This window comes from Mucor velutinosus (assembly GCF_035048745.1).
Source record: "Mucor velutinosus strain NIH1002 chromosome Unknown tig00001544, whole genome shotgun sequence".
Classification (NCBI taxonomy): domain Eukaryota; kingdom Fungi; phylum Mucoromycota; class Mucoromycetes; order Mucorales; family Mucoraceae; genus Mucor; species Mucor velutinosus.
The window spans coordinates 2383601-2404976 of record NW_027041908.1 but is presented as its reverse complement, the minus strand read 5'-3'; the positions used below and the strand labels follow the sequence as shown (position 1 = coordinate 2404976).

Here is a 21376-nt window from a genome sequence, read left to right as displayed (position 1 = left end):
TTCGCTGCATTAAAAAATAAGAAAAAAAGCCCCTAGCGTATGTTTTGGCAACCCAGTAAGGTGCTAAATGTGTCATCCATTGAGCGCCTGGTATCTATAAAGAGAGTAGACAATCATGCTCGACATAGATGGAAACCATCATTTCATTTCAAGGTGCCGTATCTCCGAACATGAAGCTTCTTTCCTTACTTCAAATCATATATCCCGGCCCGATTAACCTCTCACATGCTAATCTTTGCCATTTAATGTGCACCTGTACACTCAACAACATCTGGAAGGGTGTTATCTTTGTGCTTGCAATCAAAAGTGGTCCATCTTTTTCGTGATTAAGATTTGAAACTGATATCCAATTGCCTGGGGTTTGTACGTAATGCAGACAACCCAAATTACAAGCTTATAATGTTCAAGGTTTCATGTCATGATTTAGCCATTTTCCATGAAAACCCAAAAATCTGGAGAGTTTGGTGTCTTGAGATCGCCAAGTGTATACATGACATGCCATGGTACATTCATTGATCGTAGAAACACGTGTAGCACATGCTGGGTGCCACTCAAAACCACGCTACACTTGTCAAATAGATAAAGGTTCATGGAACACTTTAGATCAAGCATGAGCCCGAGCAGATCAGACTAAAAGAAGCCTTTGACCTCGTAAAATCAAAACGTCATGTCATTTTACCAAGTAATGCCGCTTAAACCATAGCTCTCAGGTAGTAGAGAATACTCAATGGCGCCTCCCTCTACGGCTGGATGTATGGCCTCTTTGTTCAGATTACCCTCATTGTTAGAAAAAGCATTATAAAATGTAAACCAAATTGACACATTTCGATTGAAGGGCTCCTAATCCTGACATGGATTCTCAGCGGCATCGATCCGAAGCAGGTACAAATATGCAAGATCAGTGTGAAGCATAAATGATCAATAAGTAACGTTTATCATAGGTACTACTTGTGACATTTGTGGAAAAGGCAGTTTAAAAGGGACGAAAGGACTGAACATTCATAAGCACAGGAATAAAGCATGCAAAAGACTGTCGCTTATCCACGGCCAGCAACAAGGCGTTCCATTGCAACAAGAAAGACATCGCCATGTAATGACAGTGGTTATTCTTCTTCCAGAAGCGTACGTCTGGATGCGGCCTCAAATAATGGCATCCAGTGATACCCAACCTACTCGTCTGCGTGATTTTGGGCCCGATGTGCAACAGCTTTTCCAGCATATAGTCAACGCACAACAGCAGCAGCTTTGGCGTGAGGGAAGGGCGACATTGAGTGCAGAGAATGGTAGTAGGAGCTACTTTTTGCTATGGCTGTACCGCTTGTTAATCTTAAGATACGGTGCATCACTGTGCTTGTTTATGGGAAGGTTGGGTGGCAATACATTGGATAGGATTAGGCAGCTTTTAATGCAACTAGCAGCTCTCCTGCACCTGTTTATACGCTTTGTTTGCTATTGCATAGGTTTGATCGTAATTGTAGCTGTGATTTACGTTGTCTCCTATACCCTGATCAAATTCTGAAAACCCTCTTCCCCGGTTGATACTTGTATACAGTTCTAGTTTATTATTTATATATAAAAGGTTGTTGTATGAGAGGTGATATGAATTGATTTACGTCATCTTTGCTTTCAAGTCGCTGTTGAATTTCTCAATTTCAGCTTCATTCTCTGGACTGAAGCTGATCTTACTACGTTGCTGACGAACAAACTTAGCTTTGGCCTCGAGCTACATGGTAGAAACATCAGTAATATTATTCAGAATAAAGCACACGTAGAGAAACTTACATCCTTTGCCAATTTAGCCAACTTGTCTTTGCCCTTTATACTCTTTGATTGCTTGACGAAACGCTTGATAGCAATGATATCAGCATCCACCATCTCAGGGAATGAAATATGATGAGAATACTCCTTGTAATAGTTCTTCAATGCCTTGGCACATTGATCCAAAACTTCATCTTGATACATGCGACCATGAATACTCTTCTTATTGACCTTCAACACCAAATCCCAGTCAGTGGGCAAACCAGCATTGGATTGCTTGGCCTTCTCCATAGCCACTGTGCCTTCCAAGACCTCCAAAACATAGGTAGCGAGAGGAACAAAGACGTGTGTGTTGTGAATAAGTGAGTTGAGAGAGCGAAGTACGTGGAAACGAAGAGGATAGAATTGTGCAGTAGGAATCAATTGGATCACACCCACAGCTACTTGTGTTAAGGGATACACCAAAGCCTTAAGAGGGGACTCGACAACATCACCTTCTTCATCTACCATATTACCAGCATAGGCATTCAACACATCAGACCAGAAATCAATACAGTGGACGTATTGCCAGTTGTAGACCATGTTGTGATTTTTGGTGGAACGCACCTTCATGGCTTGTCTAAGATGAATAGCTAATTGACGAATATATACAAAGCCTTGTTGATAACTAAGGACGGGGTTGATGCCATATAACTGAACGGCCAAGTTACGCATCAAGTTGATAACAGGTAACGTGTGCAAGTTTGTGTTTTTGCAGTTTTTGACAAATGTGAGGTAGACATTCTTGAGACAGAGATCGAGATAGCCTTGAGAGTTGGTATCTTTGCTGGCAGGCACTGGCATGGTGGCTAAGGATTTGATGCTCAAAAACGCTTGCACACGGACAATATCAGTAGAACCAAGGTTGGACCATGCGTTCAGCAAGGTCTTGAGGTATTCCTTGGCAAGACGGTCAAAGCAGACGTAGAGGTTGGTGCATTTTTCGGCTTCACGGATAGTCAAACGAAGCATGTCGGCGTCAGTCAAGTTGCGCAAAAGATGGAGCAAGTTGTTGAGGTAAGATCTGACGTAGGATCTGAAGAATGACCAGCGACCCGAGGTCAATGGCGATCCATTCTCCTTCTTGGGCTTCAAATGATGAGCAAATACAATAGGTGCAAGACGAAGTGTGGTTGTGATGACCTTGGAAAAGACTGCAATAGTGTAAAATGTAAGTTTGACTGGTCCATACATACATACGACTCGGAAGCCGTGCTACTATTTACCTGTAGGGTCCTCAATCTTATAAGCAAATGTTACATTGTCATCTTCCTCTGACATTCTAGCAGCAGTCTTGAAAGCAGACAACAGTTTCTTGAATGCCTTGAAATCCTTATGGGTTTTGACAGCCTCGATCCATTCATTTAACTCGGCCTTTTTCAACACATGCACTGCAGCTTCCTTCTCGTCGTCCTCCTCAGGCTCCTCCATATCACTGTAAGCGCCTTCATCAGCGCCCTCGTCATCAGAGCCACCAACTTGTTCGGGCTCGTCTTCTTGATCAGATTCACCAAAACCTAAAAGGCCATCATCTTCTTTTTGCAAAAACTTATAAAACTCAGGATCACGCTCCTTCAATGCTTCCATGTCTTTCTTGTGCTGTTCAATATCTTGTTGCAACTTTTCCTCATTCTCTTCATCCTCTTCTTCATCCTCATCGTCGTCGTTATCGTCTTCATCCACTGCCATCTCCTTTTCGAAATCAGAAGGGATATCGCTGTCGCTGTCCTCAGCAGCAGCCTTCTCTTCATCACTGTTGTCTGAATCTTCATCCATGACACGTTGCAATTTCTACATGCAAATTGAGTGAGCTTATCGAGTGTTTATGCTGGTGCTGGTGAAGTTACCTTGAAAACATCGTCTTCCTCATCTGAATCAGCGGCATCTTCCATGACTTCATCCTCAGGCTCTGACTCACTCCTATACGGACAGATACATGAGTTTGCTATGCAATGCCAATCATAAATCTACTTACAATTGCCTGGCAACAGCCTTCTTTTGAGCATCTACTTGTTGAAACAGAGATCATCAGCAACCAGCACACTCCTACATTGGATTTCAAGGAACCACATACCCTTCTTGCTTCTCTTTTCGACCGCTTTCTCGACAATCTTTTGGACCTTTTTGTTGGCAGGCTTCTTTAAGGTAGAAGTCTTTTTGGTCTTCTTTTGAACTGCAGGTGCCATTGTAGAATGATTAGGATTGTATAGCGGAAAGAACACTTAACATTGAGAGTTACGATGGCTATTTTTTTTTCGACAACAAATATTGTGACCTTGTAGTGACCTGTTTTACTCTTTTATGCATCTATCAACACTGATTGCAACCAAGGTACGGATCATGATTGAAGGTATATCTCTTAGAACAGTTGCTCTAAACAGACGGACTGTAGTTTTATGCTGACACTATAGTCAGCTTTCAGGATGCATTCAGTTGATGGTTGATACATTCAAACAAGATCAGAGTGCGGAAGAGTGCAGTATGTGGATGGCATGTCGAGCACAGTATCAACATGCCTTTATGTGAATTACCTCTTAGAAGCATCGATATAAAAACCGACCGAGAAGTTCAAATTAGAGGATTCTGATGAGCCAGTGGAAGGCTAGGCACATTTATGAATACACCCATCTGTGCAAACTGTAGAATCGAAATGTCAAAGTACTAAATGCACTACATCCAAAACAATCACAAAAAATTATGGGCTCGCTCCGCAGGAAAGCATTGCTTCTTGATCATGGACACCTCAATTCTTGCAAAAAGAAAGCATAGTCAAGACGATGGCAATCAGCAAGATTCGAGCAACAAGAAACTACAGCTAGATACCCCGGAAATCCGTGGCAATGACGAATATAACCAAAATAATGCAGAGGAGGAAGAAGCGGAAGAAGCGATAAAGCAGTTTTCTTCTGATCAACGATTAGCCCTACCAGATGAGCCTATTTGTGTTGTGTGTGGAAAATACGGCGAATATATCAACGATGACACCAATCATGACATTTGCAGGTAATGAATATCAACATTGTGAGTATAGAATGTAAATTTTTAACGCTTGTCAAACAGTTTACAATGTAAAGCAATCAATACGGATTTGAACCAGCACAGACTTGTTAGAAAAAAGGCCAAAAAACCAGTGATAATCACGCATATTCGAGACTACGTTGCAGCCAATGTTCATGCCAAACTGACGAATTACCAAGAGCCACCTTCCATCGCTAGCATGAGCCCACAACAGGTCGATCAAATGCTGAAAGCACACGAAGTGGAAGTTACTGGAAGCAATATACCCAAACCATTCAGCACATACGATCAACTTGCACCAGTTTTGGGCGATACCATTTTACACAACATTGAATCGATGGGTTGGTCCATGGCCACAGGCGTGCAGCGACAGGCAGTTACTATTGGGCTCGCGGGACGAGATTTGATGGCTATTGCACCCACACACAGCGGAAAAACTGCTGCCTTCTGTATTCCGATGCTGGTGCACTGTGTATCGCTCTCAATGATAGACGATTACAAGCGAAGAGCTGGACCTTATGCGATAATCATGGCGCCCACCCGTGAGCTGTGTTGCCAGATTGAAAATGTCATGAAGAGTTTGGCCCAAGGTCTTCGAAACATGCGCACAGGACTTTTGATTGGAGGAGAGCCCTTACCAAATCAGTTGCATCGACTGAAAAAAGGGGTTCAAATCATCATTGGGACACCTGGTCGTATTTTAGATGTGATCACTCACCATCCAAAACTGTTTCGTGCGTGGAAAATTCAGATGCTCGTTTTAGATGAAGTCGATGCCATGTTTAGTCTGGGATTTGGAACGCAAGTGAAGCAAATTTTGGGGAAGATGCAAGACCACAAGACTGTCCGACAGACATCGTACTTTTCAGCTACCATGAGTGATGACAAGATGCTGGAGCGACTCTACGACAAACTCGTCTTGCCCATTGAAATCAAGGTTGAGCAGCAAAAAAAGATAACGAGGTTACCTGAAGCAAGTGATCAAGTGCGACAAACAATCCTCTGGGTGGACAACAAGAGCAAAGCCAAACGCCTGTTCTCTATTTTAAGAGATCCAAAATATTTTGTGATACCCATACTTGTATTTGTTGCTAGTCGACTGGGAGCAGAGTTCTTGACCAGAGCGATAAAGAAACGAAATTCCCATTTGCGAGTGGTGGCCATGCATGGAGATAAAACGCAGGAGGAAAGAGCGATGATCATTGCGGGGATTAACCAAACAGAACCATTGTGGGATATCATTGTTTCAACTGATGTACTTGCGCGCGGCATCGATTTACCATCTGTGCGGCTCGTTATCAATTATGATATGGCAACAACGCTGGATGATTATGTTCATCGCATAGGTCGTGCTATTTTGCAGAAGCCTTTGCCAGCAAATTCAAAACAGCAGATGGGATGGTCTATTACATTTATCAATCAAGTGAGTATTACATCTGATATGGATCTGATAAAGGACAGTTAATTAAAAAAAAGTTGTTTGTAGGAACATCAACATTTACTGAAATCTTTTGCAACCATGCTCTCCAACAAGTCCGTTGCCATGGTAACACCATTGCCCTCACAATTGAAACGACATTTGCAATAAAAATGAAGGTTCCGTTCTACTTGTTTCATTCTTGCTCATTGAGGGGTATATTAAATAGAGTTTCATGAACCAAAATATAAATGTAGACAAACAAACACATTTGATATTTTGGTATAAAAACGAGACAATTTTACTCCTTTCTTTTCTTTTTACATTTTTATATTAAAATCTCTCGCTCTCTCTCTCTCTCTTTTCATCGGTTGTAACACCAGCCTAAAACAACAAACATGACGGAAAGGATAAAGAAAATATCAGGCACTTCAAAAAAAAAGTTATTTGCAGGTTCTTCTCTTTCTTTGCTTTGCTCATACACAATGCCTCAACTTTTGAAACGGGTGAAAAGCAGCAATCTTATCTACAAAATATACAGTCATCATCAAACTGCAGTGTTAGTTACCGTCACTGCTGCAGCTACAGCTATCGCCTACTATTGTTATCATAAATCAAGTGCTCAGCATCATCATGATATTGAAATCAGCCGTCAAAAAGGCATCAACAAGAGGAAATCACTGAAAAGACCAGAAGAAAAATATGCCAGCTTGCGCATCGATAAGCGATTTGTGAACCCCTTTGATGAATGGAATGAAATACCTTTTTATAAGACGGCGTTGTTTTGGATGGGCAGATGGAAAGGCAACGGTATACCTAAATGCGAGCAGGTAGGCTATCTTATGGCAACGAACACTGAGACTAAAGACTGACTAGACATTATATAGGAATTGGATAAAACGCTTCCTGTCATGAAACCCAACTTGGATCAAATCAGAAACCCTGGCAAATCAGTAACATTCACATGGTTCGGGTAAGCTTATTCATAAATGAGAGGATAAAAGGATACAGACTGATGATGAATTGTGGCGCTTTCGTATTACATTGTAGTCAATCCACCTGTCTTATGACAATTGAAGGATTAACTATTTTGTCTGATCCGATATTCAGCAAATGTTCTATCAACGATTACTTTGGACCAAAGAGGTTGAGACCTATACCATGTCCATTGGAGGATTTCATCGACAATGTGGATATCGTCGTTGTTTCGCATGACCATTTTGATCATTTGGATGAATCTGCAGTAAAAAAATTAGGTAATTCTGTTGTGTGGTACATTCCTCTCGGTCTAAAGAACTGGTTTGTAAAGCGGGGTGTCACTAATGTGATAGAGCTGGATTGGTGGCAAGAAGTGTGTCATAAAAATACAGATATCACGATTGCATGTGTGCCTGCCATGGTAATGTGTATATAAACATTGATGTATGCCTCATCATGTATTGATCCAGTTTTTCATCATATAGCATTGGAGTGGTTCACGCACTCCCTTTGAAAAGAACAACACACTTTGGTGCAGCTATGTTATCAAAGCAAGTGACGACAAGATATTTTTTTGGTGAGTGTTTCTCTGAGCAGCACCAAGCATCATTTATTCAGATTTTCACACATAGCGGCGATACTGGGTATTCTCCTGAACTATTCAAGGCAATTGGCAATCTGTATGCTCCTTTTACATTGGCAGCTATTCCTATTGGCAGCTTCATGCCTACACAATTAATGCAACATCTGCATATGGGTCCAGAGGATGCTATCAAGGCGCATTTTGACTTGGGCTGTCCTCGAGTATCTGTAGGTATTCACTGGGGCACATTCATGATGTCAGATGAGCATTACTTGGCTCCGAGACAAGTTTTGGACACTGCTTGGGACCAGTACATCAATGCTGCCCAAGATCAACCATCACTAATCTCCGTTATGGAGAAGGACGATGCTTCTATTGCTTCATCTTCTTCCTCTACTGTTGTATCAAACAACATGGTAGCCAAGGACTTTTCTGTCGTTACTACAAAGTTTATTACTACTGCATTTGGCCAGACCATGTTGATAGATTAATTAAAGAAAAAATCACTACTCTTATATCCAAACCATCTACTTTTTGCTATCTTACATTATGTTTGAATCAATAAAATTGTCATCTGCAATAGGTATTTGAACTTGGCATGTATAATTTACGTATCTGATTCTGGTTTATAAAAATGTTGTAAGAGAGTATGTTAAGCAGGTCTGCATAAAAAGATAGAAACATTTGTCAAAAGTGCATTCAAAGGATTTATCAAGACTAATTCGAGATATTTGACAGATCTATAATGAGATGCTAAGAATAGTAAATGTGAAGACTGATATAAAGATTTCGATGGAAAAATGGATGATTTTGTTCAGATGTCTTGATGTAATATGCTATTCATAATAATCTAATGTCTGTCTATACAGTATATCCTTGCAAAAAAAAATAAGGTAAATGTCGAAAATAGGGCCTCTGTATATTCATCCGAATGAACTATAACTGAATTCACGGATGGAATATATGTCGATATTTTAATTGTTGATTATGAAATAAATGCTGTTTTTGATAATCGTTTGTAAAGATTGATTCAGGAAATAGTGCGCACAATTCGTGTGATCTGCTGTATAGTAGGATAATGTTTGTTTCAAGATTGATTTGTATAGACTTGACAAATAATTTGAGACTGCAATGCACCGCATTACTTTTAAAGCTTTTCGAAGGAAAACATGTATTAAATCTGTACCAATTCAACTGTAGTAATAATTGTGTAGAAACACAGTTCTTCTATTGTTTGGGGCTTTACTCAAAGCTGTAGCATCAGTTTTCATGGAGTTGTTACACTGTCAAAAAGTTCTGCCCTAGTCAAGTTGGCCAAGACTGTTAATCGCTCAAAGCTAACTTTTGCTACAGTGGGTGCTATAAGTTTATTTTGTGCGTCAGCATTAGTCAATGCACCCTATAGGTTTATTTTATATACTTGAGCATCGTATGGATTTTTCTATGCTGTTATTAAAAAAAGAAAAGCATGATTTTGTCACTGTAAATTCTAATTTGGGGTTTTTTCAAACCCCAATTTTTGAAAGTATTGTAGTGAGCACCCAGAGGTCTCATTCTGTAAATCAAATATAGAGAAGCAAAATGCAGCTACTAGAGAAGAAGCGTGGTTGAATTGGCAGCTGTAAAGATAATAGTGTTGAAACATTGTTCTTTGTATCGATGGCCCAAACCTCGAAGCCGGAACTACTTTTGTACATCCAGCATCTTGCTACGAAATAGAAGTTAGCAAACCTTGAAACTGACACCACATGCTGAAACCTAATGATAAAAGACACATGCTTGGCGAAGCGTTCGGTATTGCTGGGAGGATGTAGTAGTATTGAGTGTACTACTGTACCTATAATATAATAACGTTTTTCATATAATAAATTCAATAAACGTCCCCCACATAGAGCTGTGTAACCGATATCAGATCAAATCACTGCACCTTATGTTATTTCGAATAAGGAAGAATTTAAATTGTATCTGTTTGGATACCCGTTTTATTGCAAACACAAAATTATAATAAATGACAGATCAATAGGAGATCAACTAGCTAGAATCCTTCGGTCCCTGAACCTCTGAGCCAATCAAATCGCGTAAAAACTCCGCTGACCTAAAAAAAAATTTGCGAGGGTTTCCCCCTGTTTTGATGTGAGGCAAAATTTTAAGCTCCGCTATATATAGCAATATAGTAGATGCTATCATTAAACTTCCCCCAAGTGCTAGAGCATGCCTTACTTACACCACCTAGCTTTAGATTCAGGCGTTGAGACTCTCAATCATCACTAAAGTAAGTAGCGATAACCAAGTGGAGGCGGCCTATCTACCTCCTAGCCTCGGATAAAGTCTTGTTGAGCTTCAGGGATAGGCACATCCACACAACGTAAAAAAGTATGCTTCAAAAGAAACATAATAAGAGGAACAAATGAACATAATACTACAAGAGTATAGTAGTATTATGTAGACAAAAAAAGAGACACTCACACGAAGCGAGTCAAAGAAAAGCATGAAAAAATACAACATCAAAGATGTTCAAAAAAGCTCGTTGTTGTTACAATAAAAATGCATACATGAGCAACGTGCATGGTAGTAATAGTCTGATGTAGTAAAGCAACATGGCACAAATACGCACAACTGCAAAAGCAATAGTGGTATTATAAGTTTGCAATACGACATAATGACTAATGTTGTTTCATGTGAAGCCACAGAGGAAACACCACCAACAAAAGAAAAAGAAGAAGAAAAAGCGCAACAAGGCAAACATCATGAATGCATTATCACGAGGAAGGAAACAATGATATAAGCGTTCAAAGAAGTTTTATATCATTGCGGCCAGAAGAAAGAAGATACTTACCACTTACCACAGCCACAGATAGACCAGAAAAGTATAGGCAATAATCACCGGAGACAGACCAGAGAACGAGCATGCACCAAATACAGCAGACCAGGAAAGACCAGAATAGCAGCAGCAGCAGCAGCAACACCAGCATCATGGAAAAACTAAAGAACTTGAAACGCCATCAGCAGAGAGCAGACAAAGATCAAAGAAATTACTTACCACGTATCACCACCAGAGATAGGCCAGATATTACGCAATCACCGGATATAAACCAGAGAACGAGCATGCACCAAATACAGTAGACCAGGAAAGACCAGATTAGCAGCAGCAGCAGCAGCAACACAAGCATTATAGACAAACCAAAGAACGAACGTCACCAGCAGAGACCAAAGAAGCAACCACCAGACATGATGAACCAAAGAAACAAGCAGCAGAGAAGGCAGAGAAGTAATAGCAGCAGCACTCACTCATACAAGCAAAAAATTACTAAAACCTAATAAACAAACTCAATTATTAGTGTTAATTCTACGCCTTCCAGTGTTCGTTATTGAATAGTACCTAATATATTCCACTTCAAAGAAGCAGTTTCAAGTTCTTCCACAAGTACAAGACAGATTTATTGGAAGCTAGAGTGTTATTATCAATCAAACAGTTTCCAAACCGACCATGACTTGATGCTAAACGCGTCTTTCAAAAAGGGAAAAAAAAACGGGGATATGGAAAAAAATGAGACGGCGCCCTATCCGGCGTCACGGCTAGTAGATTTGGTCTCAGTCTTCTGCAGTGGCACCCCCTAATTGCGGCAATTTAATTTGAATTTGTGCAGTAGGTATTCTCGTGTTCAAATTTGACCTGTCTGACATCTTTTAAACGTTTTTGCCAGATTTCATTATGAAAACTGTCGTTGTTATAACCAACTTTCTAATACAAACTTAGAGAACTAAGGAAGCCGCATCGAATGATTTTAATTATATACAGTTCTTAAACTGAAAATATTGAGCAATTCGCAAAAGTATGAAAACAGGTTTTCTATGAATATGTCAAAATTTAGCGTATGCAAGTCTTATAGAAAGAGCTTCCAATGTCGCATTTTATCATTACAATCAAAGCGGCCTAATATATATCATAGAAAAAGTCTTCATTTTTGGGGTGAAAAGCGCGATCATTTGATTTTCAAGAACTTTCCTTTGCTAATACTCATGTAAATATGAGAATTTTCCTGGGTTTGCAATGACCCAGAAAATCTTGAGATAAAGCATCAGTAAGTAAAGCGTGGCCAAGAGAAGGCGTGTGGTGCTACTCCAAACGCTCCAAACGCTTTGTGGCATGAGTTATTCATGCTTGAAAATGGCTAGATTTGAACAGAATTTGACCTAAAATGACGACGTAATGGGTTGCGTTGTCAGAAGAGTCAGTAAATTACACTTCTGTCTGATGGCCCAGAGGTTCTGCATTGTACATGTTAAGCACAAAGAATAAAAGAATTATTATTTGTAGCTTATAAAAAAATGTTCGATATTATAAAAACAAGAGAAGACTTATTTGAATAAGATTAGACACAAAAACTAAAGATTTATTGATGAAGACAAGAGTTATTCTATTTATACTAAGTTTTGAATGCCAAAGTAGCAATTTATCTTGTACAACGCTTATCACATCTGGTGAACCTCAGTATTTTAATAGCTGAGATGCACTTCAATTATCATAGCTTGCCCATGTTGTTGCACAACACAGACATATCTACCCATCAAGAATACCTTAATCTTTATAGACAGTTGTAGCCCTTCTGGCACAACAATGTGGTGTCAGTTACAAGGTTCACTAACTTCTATCTCGTAACAAGATGCTGGATGTACAAAAGTAGTTCCGGCTTCGAGTTTTGGGCCATCCGAAATCAGCACTTGAAATATCGCTGCTGGAGCTCTGAGAGAAGTACATTATTCTAATAGTCAAAATGTCGAAATTAGCGAGAAAGACATTCGTGTAATTGTATTTTAAATTGGGTAGTGGGCGTAGAATACATCACCTCTGATCTGCCTTCCGATAGTTCATCCAGTTATCAGATTGAGATAGTATAAACTGTGCGTACTGGAGTAGATGTACGATACGACTTTATAGTGTAAGAAAGATATGAACATCAGATGCGCTAGTACTACTACTATAAGATTCATACTATATAAGATATACCGTAGGAGGCTATAGATGGCATTACGGACATGGATGGCGCTATGGATTTATACTTGCATTTCGACATTGGCTAAAGATGTTCTTGTTGAGGATATAGATCATCTCTGAGAGGCAAATGTATTAGGCGTCGTATATTACATAAGAGGATCTGAGAATGAGCTGAGATGCATAGTAGAAGTGAGAGGTCTTTATTCAAGCAGCACGAAGGAACATGAGTGGTGCCATCAAATGGCTAATCTATATCCTGGTTCCTAGAGAGTGGTAGCCTATGGCCTTTCGTCCCTGGAAGTGGGTTTCAATTCCGACAAATGTTCTTCCGTCAAAGCTATTAGGAAGAACATTCTATCCTGGATCATCTTTGTTGTTTATCCTTGACTGGCGGTTCATGAGTTCTGATGCAGCACATCCTCGTTACTGGTTCAAGGCTTATACAATTATCCCGCATTCAAGATCAAGGTCCTATTGCTGCGGCACTGTCAAATAACTATAAATACCTTTGATATCTACACTAGTTTTGATCCCTATTCAATCTTGGAATAACATAATAAATATATTCAGTTCTAATTGTATTTACTCTGTCTATATTTCGTTATTCTAAACAGTTCTATTTCCATCTTTGGATAAGCATCAAGATCGATGCAATTTGAGATTGCTGCTTCAGATGTGCACTTTATGATCCACACTATATACTGTATATGTCCATTCTCATTAGTAGAGCTTTTATCCATTGTTAAAGTATAGAAGAAGAATCATCTACTTGGCCAGTTGAGATTCTCTAGTGTATTTACACCTGTCAGTTTGATACCTTTATCAGGTTGGCATTATTGTTATTTATATTATTTTGTCTGGGGATTTTAGACTTAATAAGTCTTAATTTCCACATTTACCACTGTAAATTTCAATTTGGGGTTGAAAGTGCAATTGTTGAAAGGAAGTATCTTGGTAGGTGCTCAAACGAGGTTTCATTCTGTAGATCAAACACATAGGAGCAAAATGCAACTATTAGTTAGTAGAGAAAAAGCCTGGTTGAATTGGCAGTTGTACTGATAATAATGATGAAACACTGCTTTTTTTTGTATCGGGTACTTTACACTTTACTCGCTTAATTATTTGACAACCAATGTAGCGGCTGAAAACCTGTTCATACTTATGTTTAGCAACCCTCCAAAGTGGGCATATAATAGGCCTGCTATAAAGGCTTTAGCCCCAGCATAGGGCTTGGTTTAGCTGTACCCCCCTTTTCGTGAAACTTTAGAGCAAAATATAAATCTTTTATGACTCTCTTACCACGTATCGTGGAGCCCATTAGCGCGCTTCTTGTGCTTAGATACCGTTGTGTAGCAATGTGTAATGTGGTAAAGGGCTATAATGAAACAATTTATTAGTTGATCTTTTTGGGTTTATGGATTCATCGCTGCCATGTTCAAGTCAATATTTATATGTCATGCATTTGTCCTTCAAGGAATTACCACTTGAATCAAACAAGCGAGCAATGAGTAACATTATCCGTATCGCTTGATGAAACAACTCAAGATAACATTGAATTGCTTAGCTTCACGCAATAATATATGTATAAAAAACAATGATCTTCATTGACGCGATGTATAATCTTGTTGGGTGTTTATGCGGTTCATGATAAAGAGAGATGAATAAGGCTTACTACAAATGCTGGAAAAACCAGATAATTACTATCAAAAAGACGCAAGCTTATTTTTGGCCATCCACTAGTCAGTCCTACATTACAAGTTTTTCAAATGATCAAATCAACATAAAGTAAGTATGTTTAATAAGTCGAAATAGAAATCAAAATTACGCAAATGATTAAGAATAGGAGAATTTCAAACATACATCCGAAAGTACTGATGCTGCTTAAAGACTTAAGGAAACATATATCTTATGCACTGACTAACTATAGATCCAATCAAGCCCTATTTGTATTACTAATGACAGCATCTGCAGGTGAGTTCTAATTAGCAGCTAATGCAATGTCAATCCATGATCTAGCGAAAAAAAAACAAGGGGCTCAGGTGTAGTCTCCAATGCCAATCGGTCCACCATATAAGCCCAGTGAACCTAATTCTTGAGCCATGTCTTCCTCAGATGCTCTTGTAAGCTGTTTTTGACATCTTGCTCAACAGATACGCCTTCAAATGTCAAATAGAGGATCATGTATGATTGGCCATTGTGACTAGGGATGATGTCTTTTCCATTTGGTTTTACTGCTCAAATGTCTACTCGAGAAAAAGAAAAAAAAAGTTTCTCTTTACCTCTTTCTCTACATTACACACATTCATCAGTTAATTGATTACCTCCTTCAGTCAGCATGTCAGCGGCCGTATTCCGAGAAGGATTCTATCCTTTTCCTCCGTACATCAATGGATTCTCCTACACAACACCATTCTTCTTTACACCTACCTACCTGCTTACATTTGTGAGTGTCATAGGTCTCTGTCGCTATTTACGTACAAGACAAGTAACTTGGCAGGATATATCAAGTCCACTTGTATCACCTGATAGACGTTTATCGCCACTCTCCAAGCTGATTATCTACATGTGCTGCTTGATCACCATGTCTTACTTGCTGGATACTGCTGTTGTTGTCGCTCAAGTGTTTCTACAGGGAGATTTGTCAACCATTCTAGTGTACTACATTGGTGTTTCATGGCTTGCCTGGGCCGTCAGTTTACTCTGCTTGATGGATGAATCACACAAGTTCTCCAAATGGTACTGGCTGCAATACAGTTTTTTTGCTTTGGCTACATTGGGCGAAACCATCATTGCTTGGCTGTGGACAGTGGGTATTTACAAGCCAAGACCTGGTAAGTGCATTCATGAAGGGCTGAACAATGACATTGGATGCTAATAGCTCCCACTCAAGGTACCATTTTCACTACCTACGACTACATCTTCTTGGGCATCTTCGTGGGACGTTATTTCATGGAAGCGTCCGTCTTTCTGCTATCCTTCATCCAGCTCATGTCGACCAGACGTCATATTCAAAACTCTGAAACTTCTCCCTTACTTGCAAACAGAGCTAATTACGGCGCAACAACGAACAGCAGTAGCGAGGTTATTACTACAGCCAAGGATGAGAGTCGTAGTGGATATCATGATTTCTGGAACAAGCTAAGAAAAGTCATGCCATACATCTGGCCTCACAATGACCGCACACTGCAGAATTTAGTAGTGATTTGCTTTTTGCTGATGCTTTTGGGTTTGACCATCAACGTGTACACGCCATTGCAGATAGGTAAAGTGGTGGATCAATTCAACAGAGAACCTCAGACATTTGCTTGGGCAGCTGTCTGTGCGTATGTCGCCTTCAAGTTCTTGCAAGGTGGTTCAGGTCTGATTCAAGCAATGCAGAATTGGTTGTGGATTCCCATTGGCCAATTCACCACCAGAGAAATCTCTGTCAAACTGTTTGCTCATTTGCACAGCTTGTCGCTGCATTATCATATCAACAGAAAGACTGGCGAAGTGCTGCGTATTGTGGATCGTGGCACCAACAGTATTGTCCAGCTCCTGTCTCAAATCGTGTTCCAAATCTTCCCTGCGCTGGCCAACATCTTGATCGCTGTTGTTGTCTTTTCCGTTCAGTTCTCGCTGCCATTTGGTATCATTGTTTTTGTCACCATGTCTCTGTATCTGTACACCACCATCACATTGACAGAATGGAGAAACTCATTTAGACGTAAGATGAATGAATTGGATAACTTTGCTAGAACCAAGGCTGTGGATTCATTGCTCAACTTTGAAACTGTCAAGTACTACAATGCCGAGGGATTTGAAGTCAGACGCTACGATAATGCCATTGTTGATTATCAGAAGGCTGACTACAAAAACTCAGTGTCCCTCAATGTCCTGAATTTGGCACAGAATGCGGTTATTACAGGCGGTTTGTTGGCAGGATCACTCCTGTTTGCTTATGAAGTCTCTTTGGGCAAGCTGACACCTGGTGATTTCGTCTCGTTCAATGTATACATGATGCAACTGTACACCCCTTTGCATTTCTTTGGTACTTACTACCGTATGATCCAGCAAAACTTTATCGATATGGAAAAGATGTTTGATTTGTTTGATGTCGAGGAAACCGTTAAAGACGCAGAAGGAGCTGGCTCTCTCACTGTGACAGAAGGCCATGTCAAGTTTGACAATGTCTGTTTCGCCTATGACAATCGCCAAACTGCTCTGAATGGGGTCTCCTTTGATATTCCCAAGGGTGCTACTGTTGCCCTGGTTGGTCCTTCGGGCGGTGGCAAATCTACCATCTTGCGCCTGCTGTTCCGTTTCTATGATCCCAATTCTGGCCATATTTATATTGACGGACAGGACATTAGTCAAGTCAAGCAAAGCTCATTGCGTCAAAACATTGGTGTTGTTCCTCAAGATACTGTTCTCTTTAACGATACCATCATGTACAACATTCGCTATGGCCGCAACGATGCTTCTGATGAGGACGTTTACCGCGCAGCCAAAGCAGCTCAGATCCACGACAAAATCTTGACTTTCCCAGATGGATACGATACCAAGGTAGGAGAACGTGGTCTTCGTCTCAGTGGCGGTGAGAAGCAACGTGTTGCTATTGCCAGAACCATCCTCAAGAATCCTCCCGTCATTCTTTTGGATGAGGCTACCAGTGCTCTAGACACTACTACTGAACGTTATATTCAAGAAGCTTTGTCTGATATGACCAAAGACCGCACTACACTCGTCATCGCTCATCGTTTGTCTACTATTGTCAACTCTGATTTAATTTTGGTCATCAAAGACGGAAAGGTGGTTGAAAGCGGTAGTCACGAAGCCTTGATTCAAGGTGCCATGTCTGGACAAAATGAAGGCATCTACTATGAAATGTGGCAAAAGCAACTAGATGATCACCATGATTTGAGTCAGACTGCCAGTGGAGTTGTTACTCCCAAGCTACTGGAGGAAGTTGGCACATCCGCGTTTGTTCAAGAGCCTGTCAAAGTAACTCTTACGGAGCCCAGCAAAGAGCCTGCAACTGACAAGAGCGAGGAAGCCGTCAAAGAAAGAGAAATCCTGCAGGAAGTTGGTTCAAGTACTGCTCCAGTACAAGAAGATGAAGTGACAGAAAGCCCAATTGAAGCAAAGGCTGTGGAATCAAAGGCTGTTGAAGCGAATGACACAACTACTGATGCATCAGAATTCAGCACTGAACAAAAGAAGCAAAATCTCAAGATTGATACCACTGCTCCCACTACTTCTACAACAACAGAGGAGGACGATACTGCCGACAGCAGCAGCAGTAGCAGTGACAACAAGATCATCAAGGACAGAGACATTTCTATGACACCTGTCCAAGAAGAACAACCTGAAGATCAAAAGACACCACCTCCCACAAACAAGTCTGCTTCTCAGTCGTCTACTAAATCGCGCCGTAACAAGAAGAAGAAGAGAAAGAGCAAGAAATAAGCAATATATCATGATTTTACTACATCAATAAAGTAAACTTTACTGAGAAACGAAAGCGCTTAGCTACAAATTACTGTACTATGATGAGGATCAGGAGTTTTTTTTTTTTTTTTTTTTTTTTTCATCTGAGTCTTTTCAGCTTTGCCATGTAAGACGAGCAGAAGATTTTCTTTACATGCAAGAATGTTCTCCTTGAAGCAAGATGCGACACTTGTTCTTGATTGGCTTAAATCCAAAGGCAAATGTTGTTAATTGGAGGTTTTACAAAACGGTGCTTTTGTTTAGTTAAAAAAAAAAAAAAAAAAAATGCTACACGCGACCACCAAATTATTTACCATCATTGTATTCATCTATACAATCAACATTGTTCATGCATTTGATATCAAACAAGTGCTATTCGGTAACAAAGCAGCAGTAAATGACAAATTGACCCCATCTTTCGGCAGACCTGTGGAGGAAAGGCCAGCGTCCAACAGAGCAGGTATGAAAAATCATATATTACTACTATGGCCATGCGTACGAAACATTGACAATTTAACGCCATAGATATACCTTGCGACCACTACATTTGTGAAGGTACTGGAGCTTGTGTGTTGACGCCGCTTGATTGCCCTTGCCGTCTTGAAACAGACATCAAGTGCGAAGTTGGAGATTGGTATATCTGCATTCGGGGCGATCAATCATGCTCCAGCATGCAATGATATATGTCAAATCTATACACTTTGAAATAAAATTTAGAGCATGGTTAGAATAAGTAACCATGATATATCAGAGCTATTCTTGCGTATAAAGATGTTGATTTCAGCATTTGCTTTTCTCTCTCTTTTTCTCTGTCCATCAGCAACATGCCATCTGAGATCACCTACAAAGACATTATCCTTTACAAGACAGAATGTTGCAGAAATTGGGAGGAGAAGGGCCATTGCAGGTAGAATCAGTGCTCACTCAAACATACATATACTATTGGAGACTCATTGTGTGCTTTATAGATATGGTAAGCGATGCCGTTATGCTCATGGTAGAGAAGAATTGCGACCCATCTTGAGATCAAATCAATATAAAACCAAGATTTGTAAGGCGTACCATGATAACGGCAGCTGCTCATACGGCATTCGATGTACCTTTATCCATCAAATGAACGCCACTGACAGCAACCATTTCAACTTGATTCCACCCACCTCACCTACTTTATTCAATCCATCCTTCCAATCCGCCACTCATCGTCCACAACACTATGACCATCAAATGAATACCAGATGCCAGCAACCACATCAACACAATGAGCCTGATTTGAACACAAATATGTTCATTTCCAAGAACATCATGGAGGACATCATTGGCTTGTCTTCTTATGAGCCTACAGAACATTAGTCTGTTTTATAGTATGTCTTTGCTTGAATTAACCTCTTCACGTCCCTCTTGCTTGCTGCCCAAATGTATAAAATAACTTATGAATTATTACATGGTGAATAAATGCTACTGAAGCGTTAAGCCCTCATTACGCAATGTTGTGTGCCATTATGATGTACTATGATAAACCATCAAGTAGTAACAAGCTGCATTTTTGCATGATTTTTTTTTTCCTATGCTTTGCATGATTCACCTACTCAATCAATTAATATGTGGATGCACAGGCAACATCGCATAATTTTCAGTACATCAACTAGAATACCAAAAGTAGCGTCAAATTGACACAATTTATCACCCTTCCCTATTTGCACGGCCTTTGATCTGCTATCACTGATCCCGTCAACAGGTTGGTTCTCCTCATTTACCTACATCTGACATGAGGGGTTCGTGACCTTTCTTTCCGCTTGTAGTTGGCTCAAAGCAACCCCAGGTTTTTGCATTCAGTTGTTTTTTCTCTTTCAACCTAATATACTTGCATTGAAATGGGAGCACAGACATCAAAAGTTGCTAGAAAGTTGCCTACCAAAGCACGTCCAGAAACACTTCACAATATACCAAATGAGTCGCCATCTACAATTGGTTCAATGGCAAATGCTGCATCAGGTAAGCGCTTTTCACAGTCGACATGCTGGCATAAGGTTCCAACACTCTCCACAGAGATCAAGACAGACTTTATAGAACAAGAGAGCCGCGATCCCCAATTGCATGAGAATTTGAAATCCTTGGGCCCGGTTTCGATCCAGCCCACCATCACAAAAATGAGACCTGTAAGCTGACAACTCCAAGTTCACTGTCGCCACGCCATTGTTATTTACTCGTCTATTTCACATTAGTCAGATACCATGTTGAAGATTATGAAACAGAGGAAAGAGTCTGAAGAGAAGGAATTGAGAGGACACACGGTGACAGAGGAGAACATGTCAATTGATTCCCTGTTCACCTTACTAGAACAACGTAAAAGACTGCAACCTGGCGAGATGGACAAACCCGAGATTCGACAAGCCCTGCTGCAGAAATACAAGATTGATGAACCTACACTGAACACGCTGTTGAAATACTACAATACAATGGCTATTATGCCTCCAGCCATTGATGACAAGGAAGAAAGACGTATGAGTGTGTGGGTTACAGACAAATTAGATTGGGAGAAACAGGTTCGATTGGTGGATCAACGAAATCAGGCAATCAAGAAAGCAAGACAGGAGGCCCTGAAGGATAACAACCGAGCAAAAAAGGAAAAGGAGGACGGTAAAGAGGATCAAGCACTAAAGGATCTATTTGATGAAAGCTATTAAACAGCAATAAAATGTTACTTGATTGACTAGTTGTTGGTTTGACATGCCAATGATGCCTCACATTATGACGCAACTATGCTACATGCTTACTATTTATCAGCTTGATATGCATCTGTTCTTCTTCTTCCCTCTCTATAGCTTCAATATGAACCGATAATTACAAAACTACATAAGCAACGAATCTGAAACGGCCATTCATGCCATGAGAAAAGCAGATACGAATAAGACACGGCTACCAGAGATCTTTACAGTATACATAACGTACGCTCCCCAAGGTGATCCTCACTTGATCCGAGATTTGCTCAACAACGCACTTCAGGAGACGTATCCAGAATGCGTCTGTAGCATTCAGAAGTGCAAGAGACATTCCAGCAAAGACTCAGATGTAGTTAGCCGCTCATCTAGTGACAAAACCACAGGCAAAATCATAAATC

The 21376-nt window shown here is 40.2% G+C and overlaps 7 protein-coding genes across 7 annotated transcripts; 6 read left to right on the top strand and 1 right to left on the bottom strand.

Annotated features, from left to right (window-relative positions):
• Positions 1 to 1609: 1609 nt before the first annotated feature.
• Positions 1610 to 3983, bottom strand: RPS6_2 (40S ribosomal protein S6; the record flags this gene model as incomplete). The annotated part of the gene is made up of 6 exons (XM_064825357.1): positions 1610 to 1723; positions 1783 to 2951; positions 3024 to 3588; positions 3645 to 3717; positions 3773 to 3803; positions 3872 to 3983. The coding sequence occupies 6 exons, from the start codon at positions 3981 to 3983 to the stop codon at positions 1610 to 1612; spliced, it is 2064 nt and encodes a 687-aa protein (XP_064680734.1).
• A 548-nt stretch (positions 3984 to 4531) lies between these two features.
• TIF45_1 (eukaryotic translation initiation factor 4E) lies at positions 4532 to 6403 on the top strand (the record flags this gene model as incomplete). The annotated part of the gene is made up of 3 exons (XM_064825356.1): positions 4532 to 4800; positions 4858 to 6238; positions 6302 to 6403. 3 exons carry the CDS (start codon positions 4532 to 4534, stop codon positions 6401 to 6403), a joined length of 1752 nt encoding a protein of 583 aa, XP_064680733.1.
• A 314-nt stretch (positions 6404 to 6717) lies between these two features.
• On the top strand, positions 6718 to 8284 carry RPS7A_1 (ribosomal protein S7A; the record flags this gene model as incomplete). Its single annotated transcript, XM_064825355.1, has 5 exons — positions 6718 to 7062; positions 7120 to 7205; positions 7283 to 7631; positions 7696 to 7787; positions 7843 to 8284. The coding sequence occupies 5 exons, from the start codon at positions 6718 to 6720 to the stop codon at positions 8282 to 8284; spliced, it is 1314 nt and encodes a 437-aa protein (XP_064680732.1).
• Positions 8285 to 15124: 6840 nt separating this feature from the next.
• Positions 15125 to 18237, top strand: RAS1_2 (Ras GTPase; the record flags this gene model as incomplete). The annotated part of the gene is made up of 2 exons (XM_064825354.1): positions 15125 to 15620; positions 15680 to 18237. 2 exons carry the CDS (start codon positions 15125 to 15127, stop codon positions 18235 to 18237), a joined length of 3054 nt encoding a protein of 1017 aa, XP_064680731.1.
• Positions 18238 to 18543: 306 nt separating this feature from the next.
• ATC70_006072 (uncharacterized protein) lies at positions 18544 to 18938 on the top strand (the record flags this gene model as incomplete). The annotated part of the gene is made up of 2 exons (XM_064825353.1): positions 18544 to 18718; positions 18784 to 18938. 2 exons carry the CDS (start codon positions 18544 to 18546, stop codon positions 18936 to 18938), a joined length of 330 nt encoding a protein of 109 aa, XP_064680730.1.
• A 144-nt stretch (positions 18939 to 19082) lies between these two features.
• Positions 19083 to 19608, top strand: ARP3_2 (Arp2/3 complex subunit, actin nucleation center; the record flags this gene model as incomplete). The annotated part of the gene is made up of 2 exons (XM_064825352.1): positions 19083 to 19165; positions 19227 to 19608. The coding sequence occupies 2 exons, from the start codon at positions 19083 to 19085 to the stop codon at positions 19606 to 19608; spliced, it is 465 nt and encodes a 154-aa protein (XP_064680729.1).
• A 521-nt stretch (positions 19609 to 20129) lies between these two features.
• On the top strand, positions 20130 to 20942 carry ARP3_1 (Arp2/3 complex subunit, actin nucleation center; the record flags this gene model as incomplete). The annotated part of the gene is made up of 3 exons (XM_064825351.1): positions 20130 to 20250; positions 20305 to 20414; positions 20481 to 20942. 3 exons carry the CDS (start codon positions 20130 to 20132, stop codon positions 20940 to 20942), a joined length of 693 nt encoding a protein of 230 aa, XP_064680728.1.
• Between the last annotated feature and the right edge of the window lie 434 nt (positions 20943 to 21376).